Here is a 24762-nt window from a genome sequence, read left to right as displayed (position 1 = left end):
ACCTACAATTTTTCATATTATTCTCCTTTAATCCTTTTTATTTTTGTGGCATTGGTTTTAATGTCCCATCTTTCATTTCTGATTGTAGTTATGAGTCCTGTTTTTTTTTTTTTTTTCTTGGTTAACCCAGCTAAGGATTTGTCTAGACAGTTCATATTTGACCTGGAGTCTCTTTCATGGTTTAACATACAAAGCGCCTGTGATGTTTTAGAAATGTAAATACCCTTTTTCTTCCTCATCCCCCCAAGCTTTTCAGGTGGTTTTCCTTCTAGAATTTTTGTCCTATATTCTAAGATTTACTTGAGATATGTTATACTACAATTTCAAGAAAATATTGTGTCTCATTCAGCTAGTCTGGTTGTTTGGCTGGATTGCCAACAAGTCTATATTTTGAAATCTGCTTGGTGATCCAGTCATTGTAGTGTCCTCATTTGTCTCTCCCAGTGACTAGGTATGAGTTAAGTAGGGTGCTAATCGTAGGTAGCAACAGAAGAGAACTGAATCCAGACACCTCCACCGTAGAAGTGAGGCAGGAACTGGTTCTTCAAAGACAGTTTAGTCCTACAGAACTCACTAACCCTATTCATTGTGATGACTCTTCTTTCTGTGCTACTCCTTCACCTCTTCTAGACAAGAGGGATAGAGGACCTCTTTATTTACTGATTGAGCAAGGTCATGAATCTGGCTTTTTAGCCTAAGAATTTTTGTGTATACTTAAACTTTTACTAGCCTCACAGCTGAGAGTGAGGACTTACCAGTGGTTCTAAAGTGTCTCCTTGAAAACATGAGGTCGTTCGCACACACGTAACTGGGAGGTGAGCTAAACATGAGAAGATGACAAGAGTATGAAGAAAAGCCCAAGAACGCACCAGACAGGAGACATGTAAAATCGTGCTGGGGTGCTGGGTTAGACCAGGGACGGAGGTCAGAAGGTGCCACTGGACGTTCTGAGTGGGTTAGGATGACAAGCAATATTTGGTAATTATACGCACCCCAAAGGGGAAGAAGAACAGGAGGAAAAAGGCAGGATGGGCTGTGGAGCCGAAGGAAGGGCTGTGTGGAAACCTAAGGAAGCACCTTTCCTTAGAGCTTCTGTTCTGTAACATGTTAGTCACAAAAACAGTAAGGACAGAGATCAAGTTGTCTACCCAAAAAGACGTGCTTTGCCCCCTAGTTTCCACCCCTACTGCATTCCTCCCATCCCCTCTTTTATCTGAGCCAAACCTGAATTCCACCGGAAAGGTGACCTCCTGGGGAGACCAGGGTGTGGTGACTATAACTAGGAAAAGTCACCACTGCCCTCTTTCTAGGTCTAGGTTTTCATCTTGTTCACTTACCGCTTTGTTACCATCACGCAGCTGTGGATGATAGCATAACCCTTGACTTTCATTTCTTTTCTTTCTGAAGGTATTTTCTGGTGGGGCATTTTAGGTTGTGGAAGGCATCTTGAGCTCATTAGAAAAGAAGTCTGTCTGTAGGGACGGTCTATTATGAATTCAATATCCTTCATTTTGAGAAAGAAACTCTCAGTTCAGGGTGAGAGCTGTGGCCCCAGCAGGTACTTAGCAAGGAAGGCATGGCAGTTTGCCAGGGGTAGCAGGCCCTGATTATGATGCAGGCATGTCTGCCTGGGCCAGTTACCAGGGGAAGCAGGCCTTGATTATGATGTAGGTGTGCCCTCCTTGGGCCAGGCACCAGGCAATTAGCCCCTGATAGTGACGCGGGTGTGTCCTTGCCTGGGTCCAGCCACTTGGAGGGTAGGGCTGGCCCGTGGGGCTTGAAGGCCAGGCACAAGTGACTTGATTACCTTCCTGTCAGCAGCCTAATGACGGAATGCTGTGGATGCCTCTCCTTGAAGTGGGTCATGAATGATCTAGGAGGGAGATACTTTTGACCAGTATGTTCTGTAGGCATTTACCACATGCCTTACTGATGAAATATAGGGTGAAGGTCAGAGAAAGGTCTAATTATTTTCTGGGAAGAGACATCTTCTGAGTCGTGGCACAACTTTTTGATAAGAAGTATTGAAATATATGTGGCCTAACGTAAGAAAACTTTTGCCATGGGACGTAAGGAAACCTTTTTAACAGGGTCCCCATGAAGGATGCTAGTGCCTCCGTTGTGTTCTGAAGCACATTTCTTCAGTCATGGATTCTTTGAGATGGATGAAATGACGTATTTTGGCATAATTCAGCGAGAGTAACTGGTGTAGAAGGCCAGTCATAAAGTCGGTGCCTCTTCTGGTGTGAAACCCCCTGGAAGGTTCTCCTGTTGGCCTGGCCCTCTACTTTTCCTGCTCGTTTTCACGGGCTGGGATGGGGGGGTTTCCCACGGAAGAGCCCAGGGCGTGGCATCTGGGCCAGTGGACAGGAGGGGGACAAGGCCGAGCCCAGGAGCGATGGCCCACGCGCTGCCCGTCACACGGGCCCCTCGGAGGTGCCAGCCCCCCCCCCGCCACACCGCGCTCCCTCGGGTTTTTCTCTCCCCTCCTGCTCTGGAGGTCACCCAGCAGAAGAGCGGAAGTGCACGCTGATCCCCGGCCCCCTGGGCAGCCGAGGCTGTGGTGCCCAGGCCTCTGCGGCTTGGGGACGGCCGGTCCCCGCTCTCCCATCAGCGGAGCCTCCCTGTGCTCTGCAGACCAGGTCACCTCGGGAAACCAGGAACTCGGCCGTGTCCACCGTGGAGTGCGGCCCCCCGACATAAGCTGGAGAGCGGCACACGTGGGGACTCCCTGGGCAGGAGGGTGGGCCTTGCCGGGGCACAGCAGGTACCTGTGCTCTTCTTCCGGAGCGCCCCTGATGACCACAGCCCGGCCGCGAAGTGGACACCGCTCTCCGTGGTGTGGGCCCCAGTCCCACTTCTACCCAAGCCCGTTTCTTCTTTGCCAGCCTGCTTTGGCCTGGGTAATTATGTGTCTCCACCCCCGCAGCCCCTGCCTTTTGCTTCTCTCTTCTACTTTATTCTTCGTGTGTCTTATGCCCTTCGTCCCCCATGGCTATTAGCAGACATTGTCGGCTCCTGCCGCCCCACTCTCTGAACACACGGCCCACCGTCCTGGCAAGAAGGCACTCATTTCCTTAGGGTCATCCTGTAATTTTCCTCTTCCTTTACTCAGTCCTTAAGGGCATCTGGGGCTGGGTGGCTGCTCATGGGCACATTGAAGAAAGGTGTGTATAATCAGCTTAGGATACGTGCATATCCATTTAAGTGGAAATCTACAGTAACATATAGTTTTACATCAGAAAGAGAAATTCAGAAAAGAGTGGTGGAAGGGGAGTGGAGGAAGATAAAGCAGAATGTTCTCGGGGCAGTGGCAGCTTTGTGCTGGGGACGGGGGCTTGAACTTTGGGGAAACTGCGGAGAGCGTGTGAGATAGAAGTGGCTCGAAGCTGAACCTTTTACTGATGTGCTTGAGAAATAGGCAAGGGCTTCGGCTCGACTAGGTCTTTAGTCTTGAGCTAAGCTGTCTGCTGCTTCTAGAACCAGTGGGAGTTTTGAAGAGATGATGTGCCAGAGGGAAACCTATGCGGGGTGGGGGGGAATTCCTCTGGGTTTATGGCACATGATAACGACAGCAGGGGAGAGTTAGCTGGGAGGAGGACCAGACTATGAGGGCTTGACCTAAGGTGGAGTCAGAAGGTCTCAGTGGACCGCAGTCCCATGTGAGGTGACAGTGTGACGTGGTACTGGCAAAAATTAACATTCACCTGACAAACCAGGACTGGAACTGAAGTTTCAAGAGTCATTATTACTTAAGCACCGAAGCTGTAGAATTGCAAACATAAAAAGAATCCAGCAGACAGCACATGCAGAGAGAAGGTGTGAGTCTCAGGTTACGCCTAGCTTTTCTCATCATGAAATCAATCACAACAGCAGTGAAAGGAGAATATTGAGTATGGACGTGGTAACAAACCACAATCACGATGCCACGCTCCTTCAAAATCATTTGCTGGTCAGTAATTCCAGTAACAGACCTTTACAATTCTGATTCCCCTTGTCCTGTAGAGTACTGACTTATTTGATGATGTACATGGACGTTACTCCTTTTTCCTGGTTTAAATGTTCTGGCATTCAAAGACTGCCAGGTGCCTGAGTTGTCACTAAATTATAACAGAGACATCCTAGACTAAGCCACAAGATACATGTCTTGTCTTCCTGCGATTCTAGCTATTACTTAACTGTGGGCATAAATGTTTTTCTCAAATGAACGAGCTGCAGTTTGTTTTTAAATGTGTGGCGGTTCCCCTGTGGATTTTTAAATACTTGGGAGGAAGAGATCACGGATAAAAGAAGTCCTTACTGAAAGACCTCTCAATTCAGTGGAGAGAAAATGGGTAGATAGATGGCCATGATGGTTTAGTCACGGGCGTCGGCAGCTGAGGAGAGTGGCTTCCAGCCGCTTGGACAGGCTCTGGGTGTCTGAGGAGAAGGTGCTGACTGCACAGGTGCGGACTCGGGGTGGGTGGCACCTGTGTGGGGTGAGGAGTGACCTGTCGTCCCAGTGAACACGGCCAGGTTCCAGGGGGCCGCCTGGCTTGCCCCACATCCCACAGCTTCCCCGTAGACGACCCACCCAACAGTGGGGACGCAGTGTGTGCACAGATAGTACGGGTACACTTGAACCTTGGACAACACCTGTAATTTATAGTCGGCACTCCGTGTCTGCACTTCCTCCTCACCTGCCGAGTCAACCCACCACGGCCCGTGTAGCGCTGTAGTGTTTACTGTTGAAACACATCCACCTGTACGTGGACCCGCGCAGTTCAAACCCCTCTTGTTCAGTGGTCAGCTGTATATTAGTCTGTTTATTTTCAATCTTGGAAGATCTGCTCCCAGCATTATTTCGGGGATGCGGTGCACAACAGACAAAATATTTCAGCTGCGGTTTGCTTTTCAAGAAATAAAAAATATTGTATTTTTTAAAGAATGGAAAGCAATTACTCATAATAGCCAAAAACTTGAAGCTACCCAAGTATTCACTGATGGATGACTGGATAAATAATATGTCTTACATTCCTACAGTGGAATATTATTTAGCCTTAAGAAGGGAGGAAATTCTGACACAGGCTACAACAAGGGTGAACCTTAAGGACATTGTGCTCAGGGAAAGAAGCCAGACAGAAGAGACAAATACTGTGTTATTTCACTGACAGGAGTCAGCTGCAGTGGTCAGAGTCACAGAGACAGAAGGTGGTGTGAAGGTTACCGGGGCGGGGCGGGGGAGAAGCAGTGTTCACTGGGGACAGAGTTTCTGTCTGGGGAGGTGAGAGGGTTCTCCAGATGGCTGGTGGTGACCACTGCACAGCAAGGTGAAGCTCCTGAATGCCACTGGCTGTGCACTTAAAAATGCACAAGATGGTAAACTTCATGATATTTTACCACAATAAAAAAAATTCCGGGCTTCCCTGGTGGCACAGTGGTTGAGAGGCCGCCTGCCGATGCAGGGGACGCGGGTTCGTGCCCCGGTCCGGGAAGATCCCACATGCCGCGGAGCGGCTGGGCCCGTGAGCCATGGCCACTGAGCCTGCGCGTCCGCAGCCTGTGCTCCGCAACGGGAGAGGCCACAACAGTGAGAGGCTCGCCTATCGCAAAAAAAAAAAAAAGAAAAAAAAAGAAAAAAAAATTTTGTTTCTGTTTTTAAATACCAGAAGCCGTTCATGGATTATGAAGTTGTATTTTGTTAAAGTTCCTGGACAGGCGAGGTAGAAAATGGTGGTAATTGCATGCTGTACAAAGGATTTTTCCGTAAATGTCACAGCTGTGCCTGTCTCCTCTCCCCCAAACCGAGTCACACAGCCACTAGGGGCAGGGCCTTGCTTCCGTGCCCCCCTGAGCACACACTCAGTGGGACCTTAGTCCCAGTGTCATGGCATGTTGAGTGGGGCTCCAGCACCTCACCACAGAGTCTTCCTCTGAGAGATACCCATGGAAAGGAGGGGACCCTCACTAGGGGCTTGCTGCAGCCTTCCAGGCGCTGGTGCCTTCGGCATGTCTGCAGCAGCCTAGACAGGAACACAGGGAAAGACTTTCTGTTTCCTTACCAGACCATTCCCGAGGACATAGGCGATAACACCGAGGATTTTATATTTGAGGACTTCCCTGTTGGCACCGTGGTTAAGAAGCTGCCTGCCGATGCAGGGGCCACGGGTTTAAGCCCTGGTCCGGGAAGATCCCACATGTTGCGAAGCAACTAAGCCCATGCGCCACAACTGCTGAGCCTGCGCTCTAGAGCCTGCAAGCCACAACTACTGAGCCCGTGAGCCACGACTACTGAAGCCCGCACGCCTAGAGCCCATGCTCCGTCCGCAACAAGAGAAGCCACTACAATGAGAGGCCCACGCACTGCAGCAAAGAGTAGCCCCCTGCTCGACACAAGTAGAGGAAGCCCACACACAGCAATAAAGACCCAACACAGCCAAAATAAATAAATTAAAAAAAAAAGAATTTTATATTTGAGATAATGCCCAGAAAAACAACATGCACAGAAACTCTGGCCACAGTGTTGAAACTTCTGCAGAATGGCAGCAAGGAAAAAATAGTTGACAGTGGAAAATTATCTCAGTTGACTGTCCTGGTCCTCACACAATTGGGCTGATCACTTTCAGATTAGTTTGATAGCCACAGTAATGCACTCCGCTGCTTTCGTCTCTATTGGACGCATCAGGTGAAGGAAATCAATCCATTTTTGATGTGAATTGCTTAGAAGGCACCCACCTTTCTTTCCATCATCTCCTGTTTGTGTAGAAATTGAAAACTGAACATGCTTCCTATATCTTTATATCATCTGCAGTTTTTATACTCGTTCTGTGAAGTAGGCAGGATTGCTCTTACTCACATTTTATAGGTGAGGATGCAGATTTGGAGAAGTAAACGGAAGAGTGAGGAATCTGACCCCTGGACTTCTAGGCCATTCCTACACTGCCCTGACTGAGAACGTTGCGTACGGCACTGCCTATGATGACCGGCATCCCTGGTCTCCACCCACCAGAGCCAGGAGCCCCCCCTCCCCCAGTTGTGACAACCAAACAGTGTCTCTGGACTTGGCCAGATGCCCCGGGGGGCGGGGGTCAAAATGTCTCTGCTGGGGAACCACTGCCCTAAATACAGTGGTAGACTGGGAAGTCATCGTGTCAGGTCCCTCTTAGTGTGTTATGGGGCGGATGGAAATTTCAGGCTCCTGGGCCTTGCTCGTCTTGGAAGGCGACCCTTCACTTGAGTTGTCATTGCCTTTGATGGGCCTGTTCTCCAAATCCTGCCCTGGGAAGGAGGGTGGAATGTCTGGTTGTCCTCGCCATCCTCCCATACTTAGGTAAGAATCCTAATTAGAATCCACCCTGGAAAGGGCGACCCTCAGGGTGAGTCAGCAGGACCTTGTCTCCCCTATCTGCCCTGGAATGTGAACTCATGCCCTGTGATCATGCCTTTCCAAAGCACTCCTTAGGAATCCACAGTGACATTAAAATCCGGGCATTGCTAAAGGTCTCCTGTAAGGAGGGAGAGGTGTCAAGATCCCCCCTCTGAGAACCTGCTCCTGTAGCTCCCAGCGCCCTCGCACCTCCTGGCTGTTGATCCCAGCGGAGTGACCTGGTCTCTGGGTCTGAGGTGGCAGCTGGAGGTTCCTGGAGCCTCTTCCCACTGATGTCGAGAACAGCTGCTAGGCTTCTCTTCCCGTGTGTGTGTGTGTGTGTGTGTGTGTGTGTGTGTGTGTGTGTGTGTTTCCTTTTTCTTTCTTGAGCTCTGCCCTTGATTGCTAACAATTGCTGAAACATTGCCAGCACACGTTCATGTTTATAGTCATGAATTATGTCGTCTTCTCAGAATCAAGGCCCCAGCTTCTAGTTTCCACCACCAGTGCTGCTACCTTGGGTCCTTGGGGCCACAGTTTCTGTGGCTGCCGTAACAAATGACTGCAAACTTGGTGGCCTAGAACAACAGAGGTTTATGCTCTCACAGTTCTGGAGGCCACAAGTCTGAGATCAGGGTGTGGGCAGGCTGCACTCTTTCCGGAGACTCCAGGGGAAGATCCTTCCCGCCTCTTCCAGCTTCCGGGGGGCTCCAGGCATCCCCGGGCTTTTGGCTGCCTCCCTCCCATCTCTGCCTCCATCTTCACGTGGCTTCTCCTCTGTGTCTGTGTCTCTCCTCTTCTAAGGACACCAGTTGCCATGACCTGAATCATCCCCCCTCACCCCCAAGTTCATAATATATGAAACCCTAACCACCACCCCCCACCCCGCCCCAGTGTGATTGTATCAGGAGGTGGCCCCTTTGAGAGGTGATTAGGTCATGAGGGTGGAGCACAATGAATGGGGTTAGTGCCCTTATGAAAGAGACCCCAGAGAGCTCCCTCACCCTTTGCACCATGTGGGGACACAGGGCATACACAGTCGTCTGTGAACCAGGAAGAGGGCCCCCTCAGCAGACACTGAATCTGCTAGAACCTTGATCTAAATTCCAGCCCACAAAACTGTGAGAAATCAATTTCTGTTGTTTATAGAGCATCCAGCCTGTGGTGTTTTATTGTAACAGCAGGAACAGAGTTAAGACACTAGTCATTGGATTTAGGGCTCACCGTAAATCCGTGATGATCTCATTCTGGAGGTCCTTCATCACATCTGCAGAGACCCTTGTCCCAAATAAGTTCACGTTCAGAAGCACCAGGGCTTAGGACTCGGACATATCTTTGGGGGGGGCACCGTTTGACCCACTGCCCTTGGTGGCATCCCTGTGACCTGTAACACTGTGGTGTTGGGCTGCTCACCTTTCAGGCAGGGGCACAGTCAGCGTCTAGGAGAGGTGGTCTGCCTACGCCCTTACACATGCAAGTCGGGGTGAGGAGGGGCCGAGCCTTGTCTGAGGAACGCACGTGTGGAGGTCTAGGCTGAGCAGAGCCCTGCACAGTGCACCCGTGCCAGGACGGTGTGGGTGTCTGTTCCCCTGCCACGTGACTGGGCGCTTGCATCAGCTGAGCCCCCGGGCTGACATCGTGACATGACCCTCACCTTCCTGTGCATCCCTGCAGAGTTCTAGACTCAGCAGCCGCTCTGTGTTTCCTGAAACACACGGTGTGTCTGTTGCTATGTGGTATCATCTGCCCCTGGGTCCTGTTCACTCCCCCCGGGAGTGAACCCTCGCTGGGTTCAGGGTGAAGTGTTACAAATGATGCCTCAGCTAGTTAGAGGTTTCATGGATATACCCACTCAACAGTTGAATTCCACGGCACCGCCTGAAAGAACTCATGTCCGCTATCTTTTCTGCATTTTTCCGTTTTCAAATCCATTTTCATGGCAGCCTCTGTGTCCTTTCTCACCAATCTTAGGTCTCTAGGATGAAGTCAAACGGAAACATTCTTCTATCAGGATCCCTGATGCTCCACATTTCTTATTTCTTCCCCTGTAGGTCAATCCTGTGAGTGTGGCTTCTTTGTAGCAAGAGCTGTCTGTCTTCCTGCCCTGCCCTGAAACCGACTTAAGCACACCAAGGCTACAAGCTGTTGAGTGGATTTCATTTATGTACCTAATGAACCAGCTTCTCCACAGGACAGAACTCCTTTCACATTTTCAGTCTTTTACTTCTCAGAGTGACTGAATAAGAAAAAGTTGGTGTACAGTATTTAAAGGATACAAAAGTGTCTCAGGTTTGTGTGTGTGTGTGTGTGTTTCAAACCCAAACAGAATAGGCCTAATTTTTTAAAAGATTATTTCCCTGATTTAAAAACAAAAATTTTTTGTTCACTTAAAACATAAATGAGTGACTGAATGAATGAATGATACAGAATTTCTGAAGGAGTCAGGCAGTAATGTATCAGGACGTTCGAGTGATTCATTACTGACTGTAACCTGAAGTGTGATGTAATGGTGGTGACCATGGCTGACATCTGTTGGGGCCTTACCTTCCTGTGTGTGCTTTTACGTGCAGGCCCCTTTACAGGCATTCCTTCACAACTCCACCACCGGGAACATTAATCATTGCTGTGTGACAGTGGACAAAACTGAGCCACACACAGTGGTTGAGAGTCCACCTGCCGATGCAGGGGACACGGGTTCGTGCCCCGGTCCGGGAAGATCCCACATGCCGCGGAGCGGCTGGGCCTGTGAGCCATGGCCGCTGAGCCTGCGTGTCCGGAGCCTGTGCTCCGCAACGGGAGAGGCCACAGCGGTGAGAGGCCCGCGTACCGGAAAAAAAAAAAAATGTTGAGTACTCACTCCAATATAGGCTTATTGGTGTGTACTTATTTATGTATAGTACTCTGCTGTTACATTAGGTACATTATGAAATGTTCACAGAACTAGAAATGTTAGAAGGATAAGCTAAAATGAGATAAAATATATTTAAATTTTTAAAATCAGTAGCACCAGAGAACTTTTCCAGCAAAGTTTTCTTTTTCCAGTAGGTTTTAGAGAAAGCATCTGTTTAAATATGCTCTATTATTTTTTAATATGTTGGTTTACTATCGTGTGATGCAATTTGAATATTTTGTTTTAAATTCAAATCACGTTGATACTCAGCTTTAATCACCGTATCCAGACAGAGGTGATTATTGGATGTCTGTTTGTTTTTAGGCTTTCTTTCATCCATCTTAATTCATCCGTTAAGTAAAGGGTTTTTTAACTGAAATTTAACCGGTAAGTGTAATTCTCCATGCTGTTAATCAGTGCTTGTTGCAAACAATCTTGAATGCTGTGGTTTTTTCATGTTTTCACATGATAGATTCACACCCCATAGAAACCCTTCACGTAGAATACTTTCACACTGGTTGGAAATTCCTTTCAGTGTGAAATTAAGCATATGTGTTCAGAAGTCATACAGGTCTGTAGTTTTCTTGTGTGACTTTTGTCCGGCTTTGGTATCAGGAAAGTGCTGGCCTCATAAAATGAGTTGGGAAGCGAGCGTTCCCTCCAATTTCTTGCAGTTTCTTTATTTCTTCTTTCTTTCTGAGATGCTTGCTAAATTCACCAGTGAGGCCATCCAGTCCTAGATTTGGGAAGGTTCTTGACTACAGATTCAATTTCTTTAATAGACCTAGGGCTAGTTAGGTTATTAGCGTCTTCTTGAGTGAGCTTTCTAGCTTTCAAAGAACGTGTCCATTTTATCTAAGTTAGCAAATTTATTGACATGAAGTTGCTTGTCATATTTTGTATCCTTTTTAATGATTTTAAGGACCTGTAGTGCTGTCTCTCTTTCACTGCGATAAACTTGGATTTTTTTTTTCCCTTGATCAGTCTAGCTAAGAGCCCACCAGTTAAATTGATCTTTTTAAAGGACTAGGTTTTGGTTTAATCAGTTTTCTACGTTCTCTTTTCTGTTTTGAGTTTATTATTTTTTCTTTTCTCTTTACTTTCTTAAGATAAAATCTTAGATTGTAGATCTTCTTTTCTTTCTTCCAGTTTTTGATTTTTCAAATACCATTCCTATTTTAATTCTCCTATGGTCAGGGAAATTACTTTGTATGATTTCAGTTACTTAAAAATTTTGAGACTTGTTCTTTGGCTCATAGTGTATTCTATCTTGTTGAATGTTTTATATGCACTTGAAAATAATATGTATTCTGCTGTTGTTGGGTAAAGTGTTATATAAATGTCCATTTGGTTAAGTTGCTTGATAGTGTTTTTGAAGTCAGCAGTACCATACTTATCTTCTGTCTACTTGTTTTGTCAACTACTGAGAGAGGAATTTGAAACATCTTTCTCCTTTCTGTGCTTTGAGTTTTTGCTTTACCTATTTTGAAGGTCTGTTATTTGGTGCATACACGTTTAGAATTGCTATATCTTCTTGATGAATTGACCTATTTGTCATTACAAAACATCCCTAGTTATCCCTGATAACTGTCATTCGTTGTTCTAAAGCCCACTTGTCTTTTGTTAGTACAGCTGCACTGACTCTTGATGGGTAGTGACATAATACATAGTTTTCAATCCTTTTTTTGGTTAAGATTTTTTTAATGTGGACCATTTTTAAAGTCTTTATTGAATTTGTTACAATATTGGTTCTGTTTTATGTTTTGGTTTTTTGGCCACGAGGCATGTGGGATCTTAGCTCCCCAACCGGGGATCCAACCTGAACCCCCTGCACTGTAAGGTGAAATCTTAACCACTGGACCGCCGGGAAAGTCCTTCAATCCTTTTAGTTTTAACCTATCTGAGTATTTATCTTTAAAGTAAGTTTCTTGCAGACAGCGTGTATTTGGGTCTCACTTTTATTTTTGTTTGTTTTTCCATTCTGACAGTCCCTGACTTGGGCGTAATTATATTTACCAAGCTGTTATGTGAGGTCAGTATCTGCTGATATCCATCATCTCTTCCATATTTGTGTTCATTTCTATTGATTGCCTTTTTCTCCTGGTTATGGGTTGTATTTCCTCCTTTGCAAGCATGGTAATTTTGATTGGATGTCGGACACTGACTTTTACATCCATCCAAGTGCTAGATTTTGCTGATTTAGTTGTCTTGGCGTGGAGTTGAGGTCCACATTTTCCTCTGAGCACCTCATAGGACTGTTCCTCTGAAGGATCACAGTATCTGTTCCCTTTCTGAATGGGTTCAGGTATCGAAAAACGTGTCAATCTTTTCTGTAGCAATTGAGAAACTAGGGACATCGCCTTATGTACTTACTGAAACAGCCGTGATTATCTGATTATTTAAGATACTATTTTAGATAAACCTTTGTGTGGATTTAGACATTACTGTTGTTGTAATCGGGTGTGTTGAAGGTGGAAAGTACTGTCATTTTTGTCACATTTCTTATAACTGGCGGTCTCTTAATTGGCTCCAAGGATAATACATTAACCTACGTGTTTCCTGGACTTAACCACCACCGTTGATAGGAACGCGGAAGTGTGTCTTTCACGTGGTGTGTTGTTGTTATTGTTGTTCAGCTGCGTTAAGCAGAGCCTTTTCAGTGTCTGACCCCTTGGTAGGTGGTCCTGCAGCTTTGCTTCAGCAGCGACCTTTCCCTTCAGCCTCTGATGGGGGCTGGTTCAGGGTCCAGCAGTGTGAGGAATGCTGAATTGCTTTCTGTACAATACAGAGTTTCCTCAGAAAACACCAAAAGCATAGTCCTTGTGTATTCATTGCTTTAAAACAAAACAAAACGAAGCCCTGTGTACTCAGTGCAGAGGCCCTTCCCTGGGTTGGCTCCGATAGGATTGACTAACACAGCAGCAGCATCCCGGTACCGTCACCTCTGTTACTTTGGGAGGTGCTAGCGCTGAGCCCTGAATCGCTCTCTGACGTTTGTGTTGCGTGGGGATGCCCCAGTGCTGACGACCCCTGTCAGGACAGTGTGAGCTCACACGATGTCTGGGCAGAGGCAGCAGAGCCAGGGCGGCAGAGCTGGCGCAGTGTCCCTGGAGGCCTGCGGCCGGTACCTCTGCTCCCCATCATCACTGACGCCCCCCCCCCTGCCCCCAGGTGTGGAGAAGCTGATCCACCACCTGCGGAAGCACGGCGTGCCCTGTGCCGTGGCCACCAGCTCAGGGACCGCATCCTTCCAGATGAAGACCAGCAGACACGAGGGCTTCTTCAGCTTGTTCCATCACGTCGTCCTCGGCGATGACCCCGAAGTGAGGAGTGGGAAGCCGGAGCCAGACATCTTCCTGGCGTGCGCCCGCAGGTTTTCTCCCGCCGCTCCCGTGGAGCAGGTAAGCGGCAGCGGGCGTGCAGGTTATGCCGTGCGCAGGCGCAGGGTCTCTGTGTCCACGTGGACAGCTGCTGCGCGGCACTCCCGAGGACTCACGGAGAGGGCAGTGGGGTCGCCGGGTGGAAGGTGCGTGGGGAGATCCCTTCGTTTTGTGGCGGAGTGCAGCCACCCCAAGTCACCTGGCCAGTGAGTCCCGGCCAGAATCGTCTGGGGTGCCCGAATGTAAGAAAGCCTAGGCTTCGCAGAGCACTGCCTGACGGGCACTTTGCAGGGAAGGGGGGCCTTCAGTGATGCATGGCGACGGTGTCCTTATTTGTAACGAGCAGCCTTGGACACACACGTTCCCTGCAGTTCAGCAATTCAGACGTAAGTCAGCAACGCTCACCACCCCTCCCCCCAAATGCTTCTCGGTTTCTCCCCTGCCAGGGGGCCGCAGGCGGAGCTCTGTCCTGCCTCTGTGGGCTGCTTCCTTATGCTGTCCGTGCTGGATCTGGGGAGGTGGTGTCTGAGCCCAGGAAGAGTGCTTAGAGTGCGCGACGGGGCTTGTTCGCTTCTGCTGAGTCTCCGCGCGGCTCATGGGGGCTGGTGAGACGGAGGAGGGGGAAGAAGCCTCAGCCACCTGCAGAGGCAGATTCCAGAACACCTGGGGCTTCTCGAGAGCGGTTGCTGCTGGTGACCCACGTGTGTCCACAGCAGGCGGGGCGTCCCTCAGGGTGACGGTGCTCCCGCCTGGTCCCTGCATCCGAGGGTGCGGTGCTTCGTGGGGCACGGGTGCAGGGAAGAGCCTTTCCGTGAGAGATCTTCTCACCGTCTGCCTGTCACTAACGCGGGCTTTGCCACACTAACCGCGAGCGCAGGGAAGGTTACTCAAAAGCCTGCCTCCCGATGCAGCTGACAGTGGCGAACGTTGTTGAGTGATGTGTTTTTTGGGCCCGGGGCCTAACTGACTATACTGAACCTGTAAGGGCCGTCGAGCTGTGTAACCCCTCGGGCTTCCTCTGATTCTCAGACGCCTGCTGGGCGTCCCACGATTCAGCGCACTTCTGACGCTAAGGACCTGGAGTCGGCGCCGACCCCCGGGTTGGGGGCTCAGCCCCCGAGACTGCCCCTGCTGCGGATGCCAGCCTCTGACGAGGTACCCAGGCCCCTCGTGCTTCTCCCATCCGGCCACAGACGTGGGTTCCCACACAGCCCCCTTCCCGGTTGTTATAATTCACTAGAATGACTCACCGAACTTCGGAAGTCGCGACTTGGCGTTCACTGGTCTAGTGTAGGAGTACAGCTCAGGAGCAGCCCGGTGGAAGAGCTGCTTAGCCTAAGGTCTGGGTGCCAGGGTGCTGGCTTCCATGCCCTCTCTGGGCACGCCACCCTCCCAGCACCCCCTTGTGTTCAGAAGCTCCGAGAACCTTAGGGCTTTCTGCGGAGGCTCCATTGCCTGGCACTGCTGGTTAAACCATGGGCCTTTGTTGACTGCATCGCCAGGCCTGCAGGTTGGGCTGGGGTGCAAGCTGCAGCACTCTAATCCTGCCTGGTCCTTCTGTCCACCAGCCCCCATCCCGAAGGCATCTGGGGCCCAGGACTGTCACTCATTAGCATAAGCTGACATGTGCTTGAAAGGAGATTATTACGAATAATGAAAAATGTTCTGATTGCCCAGGAAATGCCAAGGGTTTTAGGAGCTCTGTACTGGAAACCAGGGGCAAAGGCCAAATATATATATTTTTTATTATGCGACAGCCGGAAGATTATTGCATATCATTGAGCGATGGCGGCAGTGCGTTCCTCGCAATACAAGTACGCGGACGGATTCAACTCAGCAGTTGCATGACCAGGGTGGAGCCTGCGATGGCCCAGCCACTAAGCCACAGAGTCAAAGATGAGGCCTCAGGGCTGGTGGGACGGGTCCTGGCTGCAGTGTGGTTCTGCTTCTTACATCAGAACATCTTTGAGTCCACGTGTTTGCCATCCTACGACAGATTCCATACAAATGCGTTCTCCTTCCCTAAGAACTTCTTAAAGGATCTCCCATCCCTTCAGGTGATAAAACCCTCCTCCTAGAAGGGCCATCTTCTTTGTGTGGTGCAGGTAGAGTGAGGTGCCTCCCTGAGCAGACTGGTTCTGGAGCAGCTCAGAGTAGGAGCGCCTGCTTGCAGCCGTCTTCACAGCTGAGAAGATGAGGTGCTGACCCGTCGTGTCCTCCTTTGTTTGGCTGTTCAGGGAGGAGGGTGCTGCCTTTCTTTCTACTCCAGGCAGTCCTTCCTTTGCCGGGCACCCTATTCATGGAAACATGGCGTTGCCAGGTTTTCAAGTGTGTGTGCGAACCAAGTTTATGGGGAGACCACACGCCGGCTTTGCGTGAGGCCAGTTGCAGTGCAGCTGCGGGAGAGGAGGGCACGGCTGTGTGGCTCCAGTCTATACGGGCGGGAGTTCCCCTTGGTGAGACGCCGAGGCGCCGAGGCAGAGCTCGGACATCCCTGTTGCCCACGGTGACAGTGTTCTAGGCACATCAAAGGAAAATGAGCACGTGCGTATCTGAGGAGTAGTCTCGCTCCTAGAAGTGCTCTCCACCAGTTACCCTTGTTAGTCACCCACACTTATTGATGCAGCTATTTGTCTTGCAGAAATGAAACCTGTCTTGTCCTGTTTCCTAGGCAGACACAGTTAAGGTGTTTGGGTTTTCCTCAGATGTGCCTATTGTAGGAGGAAAGGACAGTGTTGGTCGGCTCCTGGTTGTGGAGGCCCACCGCCCGTTTTGTACTTGCATTTGTCTTCCAAATTCAGCAAGCAGTTGCAGAGAGGCTCATGGAAGCATGACACTGCTCTTAGGTTGTGTCCTGCTGCTTCCTCTTTGACGCAGTGCAGGCGCCAGCATATAGGGGTGACGAGCCTCGGAGTTGAAGGGCATTTCATGCAGTTATCAAGTCCCTAGAGAGAGTCACGGTTGCCGTTGGGAATTTATGATTCTGTGCGTGTCACCAAATTAATCTGGTACAGTGGTACTAATAGGACTGTAGTAAAGCACAAGTAGCATAAAAGGGGGAATTTATGTTGTCACGTTAGTCACCGTTTTACTAGGAGAAGATGCCTAACAGAGCTGGCATTCAGCAAGTGTTCGTTGCAGATGTCCTAAGTTATTTATGTATCGTTCTTTTGTGCTTAAGATATGCAAAAGTACGGTGCCATCTTCAGAAGTCACTTTACCCATCTCCATGCTCAGGCGCACTCACTGAGCGCCTGTGTGCCGGGGGGCCTGGCATGCGGGAGCCCCCACTGAATCCCACGGGCCCCGCAGGGCAGAGGTTATCATTGCCCCAGCTTTCACAGCCCCTGAGCTTCTGGAGGCTTGCAGACAGGAGCGGCGGTGCTCAGAGTCCGGGGCAGGTTGAGGGAGCAAGCCGGGAGTCACCCCAGCCCCCCTGGGTGTGTGTGCTCTGCCATTTCAGTGCCTCGCCGCAAAAATGCACGTCTTTGTTGCAAAATAAAAATGCCATCATTTACACAGGATTTCTTGTGTTGATATTTACTACTACGTTACAAGTAAAACCTGAAATCAGTTTTTAAAAGCATGGCAGTCACTACTTTGGATACATATTTTTCTTGTTAATGTTCACAGCTGAATTTCAGGATTTTTTTTAAATGAACAATTATTCCTTTTTTTAAAGAATCATAGTTATTTTATTTATTTATTTATTTATTTTGGCTGCCCCGGGTCTTAGTTGCAGCACGTGGGATCTTTAAGGTGTGGCGTGCGGGCTCTCAGTTGCGGCACACAGACTTCTTAGTTGCAGCTTGTGAACTCTTAGTTGTGGCACGCATGCAGGATCTAGTTCCCCCGACCAGGGATCGAACCCGGAACCCCCTGCATTGGGAACACGGAGTTGTACTCACTGGACCACCAGGGAAGTCCCCAGAGTTTTCTTTTGAATTACTTTTTTGTTTTGTTTTGAAGAAAGTCTCGCACGTTAAGCCTTTATATACCTAGAGAGTTAAAAAATGGCAAATGTATTTTAACTTGAGTTCTGATTAACTGTACAATGTCTTCATCATATAACACTCAGACCATTTCTTCAATTACAGAAGTCATCACCTGAGTTGACTTTTCAATATGTGAAATGGCAATTAATATATTTTACATAATCTCTTGACAAAGAAACACGTTAATTTAAAAATCATTCTCTGTATCTCTTTTTATTGTGTATTGTCTATATGGCCAAAGTCTGCAGACAGGTGTAGGCTGTCAGGTGTTGCTGCTGGAAGAGCTACTTCACCTCCCAGAATAATGGGAATCAAGTGGGTGCGTTGCTTCTGGCAGATTGAAAGTTAACAGGACTTCCCTGGTGGCGCAGTGGCTAAGAATCCGCCTGCCAGTGCAGGGGACGCAGGTTTGAGCCCTGGTCCGGGAAGATCCCACATGCCGTGGAGCAGCTAAGCCCGTGCGCCACAACTACTGAGCCTGCGCGCTAGAGCCCGCGAGCCACAACTGCTGAGCCCCTGAGCCACAGCTACTGAAGCCCGCGCGCCTAGAGCCTGTGCTCCACAACAAGAGAAGCCACTGCACTGAAAAGGCCACACGCCACAACTAGAGAAAGCCCGCACGCAGCAACGAAGACCCAAAGCAGCCAAATAAACAAATAAATAAATAAATACATAAAATTAAAAAAAAAAAAAAAGAAAAGAAAGTTAAAACTTGGCGGCCAGGTGAGATGAGCTGCGCTTCTGTCTTTGGGGGATTGCATACTCTTTAGTCAGTGTCTCACTTCTGAACACCCCATTAGGGGCATAGTGGTGCTCGAGTCTCTCCTGGCGGTGTGGAGAGTCACTGGGCCGTAGTCAGCCACCTTCGGGGCCTCAGGGAGACTGCACATCCCTGGCCATTGCTGCCCAGGCCTCATGCCCGTCTTCTCCTGTCACCCAGAACCACTGAGGAAAATACGGATGCCTCTGGTCACTGGTCTTGGTATTATTTCACGTCTCTTGCAACCTGATGTACCAGGCCCTCCCTTACTTCATTAAAAAAAAAAAAAAAGATCTCAACTATTCCTTTCATAACTCCTCCCATTACACATCTTTTCTTTCATCCAGCCTGCCTTTGCTTGGTATCCCTACTGACTTTCTGTGGACTAGGTTGCTTGCTTTCCCAAATTCCATTGTCGAGGGGGGAAAAAACGTTTTCTGTACCCTCTTAGGTTTGGTGGTTGGGGGCCTGTAAATTAAACGGACAGAAGAAATTAACAAGAGAAAATACAGATTTCTATTTGTGTAAGCATGAGGCAGTTCCCAGAAAAATATGATTCAAGGAGGCAGTGAGCACCTGGGGCTTATATACCATCTTAACAGGGGTTGGGGAGAGACAGAGGGGCGCTTCTGGTAGAAGAGACGACTTTTAGGAAACATGAATGGGCTCTTAGGAGAACAGATGTGAGACGTGGTAGTTGTATGACGATGTCTGTTTACACAGTTTCTTATCCAGGCTCTGACCTGTGCAGACTTCTCTTCAGCCATAAAAGTCAACCTTCCCGGGTTGTAAAGCTCCTGGGGAGGGGATTTATGGCAGTTGCATTCTTTAGGGAGGCTTTGCTTTTAGGAAGATAAGGAGAATTTAGAAAAAGCCTTGCCCTGCAGCTGTTGATCTCCCATGTCTTCAGCTCAGAATAATCCTTGGGCTCCCGTGGCATGTTCTGGGCCCCCTTCACCACCGAGCGGTCCCTGTTTTTTCCCCAACTCCCCATCGTCACTTTCTTGCTTCTTCCTGTGAATATTCAGCCTCTGGTTGGCCAGCGGTAAGGCCTCTGCTTGCCGAGCTGCCCGGCCTCTGCATTTCTGAATGACCTCAAGTCCTGCCTTCACCCCAATGATTTTCATCTCCCACGGGGCCTCAGGGAGTCCTGCTTTCCAGGAGCCCTTGGTCTGGCTCCCACCTGAGCCAGCTGGTCCCATGCCAGCCCCAGGGACCCCCCCGCCCCCCACCCCAGACCGCACCAGGAGCTGTGAGCCCTGTGTTGCACCACGTGTTTTCTCTGTTCTTTGTGTGTTTGTACGTGTGGTTGTGCAGTCTTCACATATCGGCAGTCCGAAAGAATGATGGTTCTCATTAGGCCCTCGTAACAGCATGTACATATAACCCATCTATTTTAAGCCACCATCACAGAATGAAAATTTGACAGGGCTCCAGACACTGAGAAGGATGAGTTGTATCTTGGATTTGTGAAAAATTAAATAGTCGTGCCCACAGGTAACCTTCATAGACACACAGAGTTCTGCTAGGGTCGGGGAGCAGTGACTCAACTGCCAGGGCTAAGAAGAACGTCTTCCTGCGTTCCCAGCTTTGCCTTTGTAAAGCTGTAAACCGCGTGTGTGCTCGTGTCGTTAGCTCTGATTCTGTGTCGCTCTGCCTGGCTCCTGACAGCGCCCCTTTGCCCGGCCGCTTCCTCCCTCGCTGGTGACCCCAGGGCTCTGTCGTAGCTTCCCCTTCTGTGTTACTAGCCTGTCATCAGCGGGGAAGGGGGGTTGCTGTATTGGGGTAAAAAAAGTCTGTCTGCAAAGGCTTCTTAGGCAGCGACAATGAACAAGATACCTCAGAAACACTGGATTACTCGTATGCTAGCTTAAACAAATACTGAGTTAATAGTCCCCAGTAATTTCCATGGACGGCATCTGACAGATTCAAGGGTGATCTTTTTTTAGAGGGCGTCCCCAGTGGCTACATCCCCGGAACTTTGTTTGTTTAAACTAGGGTGACTGAGTCCTCGCCATCGGCCAGATCCTGTGCAGTGCTAGCTCTGAATCTCCGTGTTCCAGGGACCCACCTAATCCCAGGCCAGTGGGGATGACTGGTTCCCCCTTGTTTAAGTCCAGACTTGGCAACAGCTTGTCCTAAATGCTGGCAAGAGGATCCAAATCTCTTTGAGGGATGCTGGGGGTCTTGGACCAGTTCTTCAAAGCTTTCCTAATTCTAAGAGTCTTGGGCGTAAACTGGATGAAGATGGAATCCCTCCCTGTTTTCTAAAACACAGCAGCATCGGTCCCCAGGTGAATGCAGAAGGAACTGGGATGTGAATTCTGCACAAGTAAAGAAGACTGGCCACTGGGTTGGGAGTTTCTTGCCAGGGTCCTTTCTGTGGACCATCAGCAAATTAGAGCATGGTTTGTTTTATTAGCTGAAGGCCTCTTAGCACAATCAGAGGGTGTGCTGGTTGTATACTGTATTATTTTCTCCACAGTTAGCCAGGTGAATTTTGTGAATTTTAAATGTGAATTTTGGTGCTTAACATTGGACCAGTTGCCCATGTTCCTTTCCACCTCTGCCCTAACAAATGACCACAAGCTTGGGGACTTAGAACAACGCAGATTTTTATGTCACTGTTCCATAGGTTGGAATTCCGGGCCTGGCATAGCTGGGTCCTCCGCTCCAAGTCTCACAGGCGTGAAACCAAGATGTTGGCTGGCTGGGCTCCTCCCAGGAGGCGCTAGGGAAGGACCATGCCCAGGCTCATCAGGTGGCTGGTGGAACCCAGCTCCTTATAGGTAGGACTGGAGTCCCCGTCTCCTAGCTGGGTGTCCTGGGCTCCTCCCTCAACCCCTCGAGGTCTCGCTCTGGTCCTGACAGTGGGTCTTACATCACAGAGCCAGCACTGGTGCATCCGACTCTGCTCATGCTTGACATCACTCCTTCTGCAGCATCTCTCCCCCTCCAGCCAGAGAAGGCGCTCCGCTTTTAGGGGCACACCTGGCTAGAGGAGCCCCCAACCTTTCGGCCAGGACACCCTCCCTGTCTCCAGCTCCATAGCCTGAAGCCCTTCTGCAAAGTCCCCTTTACCGTGTAAGGGACCCCATTCATAGGTTCTGGGGCTTCAGGGGTGGGCATCTTTGGGGACCAGTCTGCCCACCGCAGTGCCTACTCTCAGTTCCAGTTTTCCCACTTATAGGACGGAGATAAGAATATTAGAAATGTTAGAAATGACATTTGCTGCAAGAATAAAGCTTCTCCCAGGCCCTCTGCTGCTGACTTTCTCCCTCTACGTTGTTCTTTGCTGCTTCTACATCATATTCCGTAGGGGTTCACATTCCTGATTCTTCCAGAGTCTCCGCACAGCACCTGGCTGCTGACCCACTGCCCCCTGTCTGCAGGTCCTGAGGTGCTCTTGGTCACCAGGAGGCTGGCGGCCACACTCGCAGGCAGGCCTGGCTCCAGGCTGGACCAGGACTCACCCAGTTGGGATGACGTATCAGTGCCTGTGAGTCGGAGCTCTTCACTGCCCCTGTTCTATTAGACACTAAAATTGAGTCAGAGGCTGAAATGATTGAAGTCTATAAGAAGGTAAATGCATGGGATATGAAACATTCTCACCCCACTAATATATTCTCAAGGTAGAGGAAGAAAGCTAATACAATGCTATATTTATTGGTCCTTTACTTGACTGTTCTGCCTGCAAACGCTGCTGTTGTTGCTATAGTCTGTTTTGAAGGTAAATAGTACTTGCGCTGTTTCTTTTACCAGCAGCTAAAAGCGCCTGCGGCACATGGTCCCTGGGGCACGTGTTGGCGTCCCTGGAGGACCACAGAGCGCCCCGGTCCTGGGTAGTTTTTGTGGCTCTCACCCCACCGTGCTGAGTGTCCACTGGCCAGTGTCCAAGAAGCAGAAAACCAGGGTGTGATCTGTGGCCACACAGGGATCCACACGATGCAGAGGGCTCGGGTCAGCTTGGACCCTTGGCTGGTAGATGCCCCACCCCCGCTTTGGCAAACCCCAAGAAGAGACTTGCAAACTCAGGGCTTGCTGTTTATACTTCTTGAGAACGTTTCTTGGCCCACGTGGACCCAGGATGCCTTCCTGACTGCTCTGCGCCCACCTTCAGGGACCTGATGCGTCTCCACAGTGTCCCCTGCCCCTCCGGGGTGACCTGACCACGCGACCTCTTGCGCACCCTTTGCCCAGAGCTCCTTATGTCTTCACGCACTTCCGTTCCTAGTGAAATAAAAGCGTAACCCAAGTGCCAGAGCTGGTTGACGTTTAAAGTGAGCATTTGCATCATCTGATTTTATTCATTATAAGCGTTTTAAGTTAAAGTTATTATGTACAGGGAGGATTCAGACCATTCCAAGAAAAAAGGCCAAGGACTTTATTTGCACTAATGTGAAGTTTGCCATGGTCAGGTGTATCTTCTTGAAGCTTTTCCCAGATGTATTCCTCAGAGCATTAATTGTGGGGGACGTTCATTGGTTTTCTCTGAAAACATTTCCACATTTGCAAAACTTCTCCATCAAACTTGAAACAATGGGTTTATCCAGGGCAGTCCTTCCGGAAACTTTTTTTATGCTGATTTTTGTATGTCACGAATCTCCAGTCCCTCATTCAATGTGAAGAATCTCCTTTTTGCAGTAGATCTCTCTGGACTGCTGCATCAAAGAACATTCTGTAAACCTCGTACCTAATGACGTCCTAGTAGACAGTTTATCTTTATTTTATTTATTTTATTTTCATTGCAGTGTAGTTGCTTTACAATGTTGTGTTGGTTTCTGCTGTACGGCAAAGTGACTCAGCTATACGTATACGTATATCCCCTCTTTTTGGGATGTCCTTCCCATTTAGGTCACCACAGAGCACTGAGTAGAGTTCCCTGTGCTCTACAGTAGGTTCTCATTAGTTGTCTATTTTATGCATAGTATCAGTGGTGTGTATATGTCAATCCCAATCTCCCAATTCCTCCCCACCCCTCTCCCCCTTGGTATCCAATACATTTGTTCCCTACAGTCTGTGTCTCTATTTCTGCTTTGCAAGTAAGATCATCTGTACCATTTTTCCAGATTCCATATATATGCATTAATATACGATATTTGTTTTTCTCTTTCTGACTTACTTCACTCTGTATGACAGTCTCTAGGTCCATCCACAACTCTGCAAATGACCCAATTTCGTTCTTTTTTATGGCCAAGTAATATTCATTGTATATATGTACCACATCTTTTTTATGCATTCCTCTGTTGATGGATGTTTAGAAATGAACATTAATACAACTACTGAGAGATGAAGAAAAAGATCAGAAGCCTCCCCTGGAATTAAGCACATCTTCACTTCCAGAAGTGCTGAATTAGCTATGGTTGTGTGTAAAAGAAAGCTTTCATCTGGTTGGTGGGCACTCAGTGGGTTCTCAGGATTCAGGCGAGTAAGGAGAGTAAGTACCAGAGAGTAAATCCTGGAGGGCCTTGCCTTCATAGGCCTGTCATCATCTGTAAACAGGTGGCTGGGCCATAAGTAACAGCTGTTCACATCCAGGGGACTGAAGAGAGGCCTCCTGCATCGGTAGCAGTGACATGTCAACTCTCAGAACAGCGGCCTGTCCGTCCCCTCGCTTGGGAACGAAGAGTTTAACCCCCTCCAGGTCCAGTAATTACATAGGCTTTCCCTGCGTGTGTATCGCTTCCCAAAGTAACTGTCAGCCCCTCCTGTACACGACGTTTGCAGGCGGAGTGGAAAAATCACTTAGGCAGGTCTTCAAAGGCGCCCTCTGTCCTGTGATAATTCTGTTTATGGCTTAAGCCTCTTCAGTAGCTATGCCCAAAGGCAGACAAAACGTGCTGTGCTTCTGCTCTTCTAGGCATTTGTGGAATTAGGTCATCCAGGAAACATTTATTTCCTTTCCCCAAACTGCAAGCAGTTGTGATCTAAGAAACCTCCGAGTGGTTCTTCCTCCGAGAGAGTGCTACCTGGAGATTACACACAGCTCTCTGTTAGACGTATTGTAGTAGTGTGCTTGGGCGGCCAGAGGGCACTGTCACAGGCTGGGGGGTTGAAACAGCAGCACGCGTATCCTCGCGGTTCTGGGGGCCAGACGTCCAACAGGAGGGTTCTGGCAGGTTCTGCCTCAGGTGAGCGCAAGGGGAGGGCCAGACAGAGCAGCTTCCCCTTCCTCTTGGAAGGACCCTAACCCTCTCTGATGAGGGCGCCCTTGGGACTCATTTCACCTGAAAACCGTTCTAGGGACCCTGTATCCAAATACCTTGGGTGTTAGGGTTTAACGTTTGAATCTTGCGGAAAACAATTCGGCCCGTAGTATGTATTTCGACATGGTAGCCATGCAGGGGGATAATCTTCAAGGCTGGTGTCATAGTTTAGCTCTCAACACGTGA

General features: G+C 49.1%; 1 protein-coding gene across 2 annotated transcripts in view; it reads left to right on the top strand.

Moving 5' to 3' along the window:
* The window catches only part of LOC137217867 (pseudouridine-5'-phosphatase-like), a 129252-nt gene that overhangs the window by 37725 nt on the left and 66765 nt on the right, over nt 1-24762 (top strand). For both annotated transcript variants that reach the window (XM_067724865.1, XM_067724864.1), the window contains exon 3: nt 13407-13636. In XM_067724865.1, coding sequence (XP_067580966.1) covers nt 13407-13636 — 230 coding nt within the window. The remainder of the gene's footprint in view (nt 1-13406; nt 13637-24762) is intronic.

The sequence above is a fragment of the Pseudorca crassidens genome, chromosome Y, assembly GCF_039906515.1.
Source record: "Pseudorca crassidens isolate mPseCra1 chromosome Y, mPseCra1.hap1, whole genome shotgun sequence".
Lineage (NCBI taxonomy): Eukaryota > Metazoa > Chordata > Mammalia > Artiodactyla > Delphinidae > Pseudorca > Pseudorca crassidens.
The sequence above is the reverse complement of the archived record's forward strand: the minus strand, read 5'-3'. Positions and strand labels throughout refer to the sequence as shown.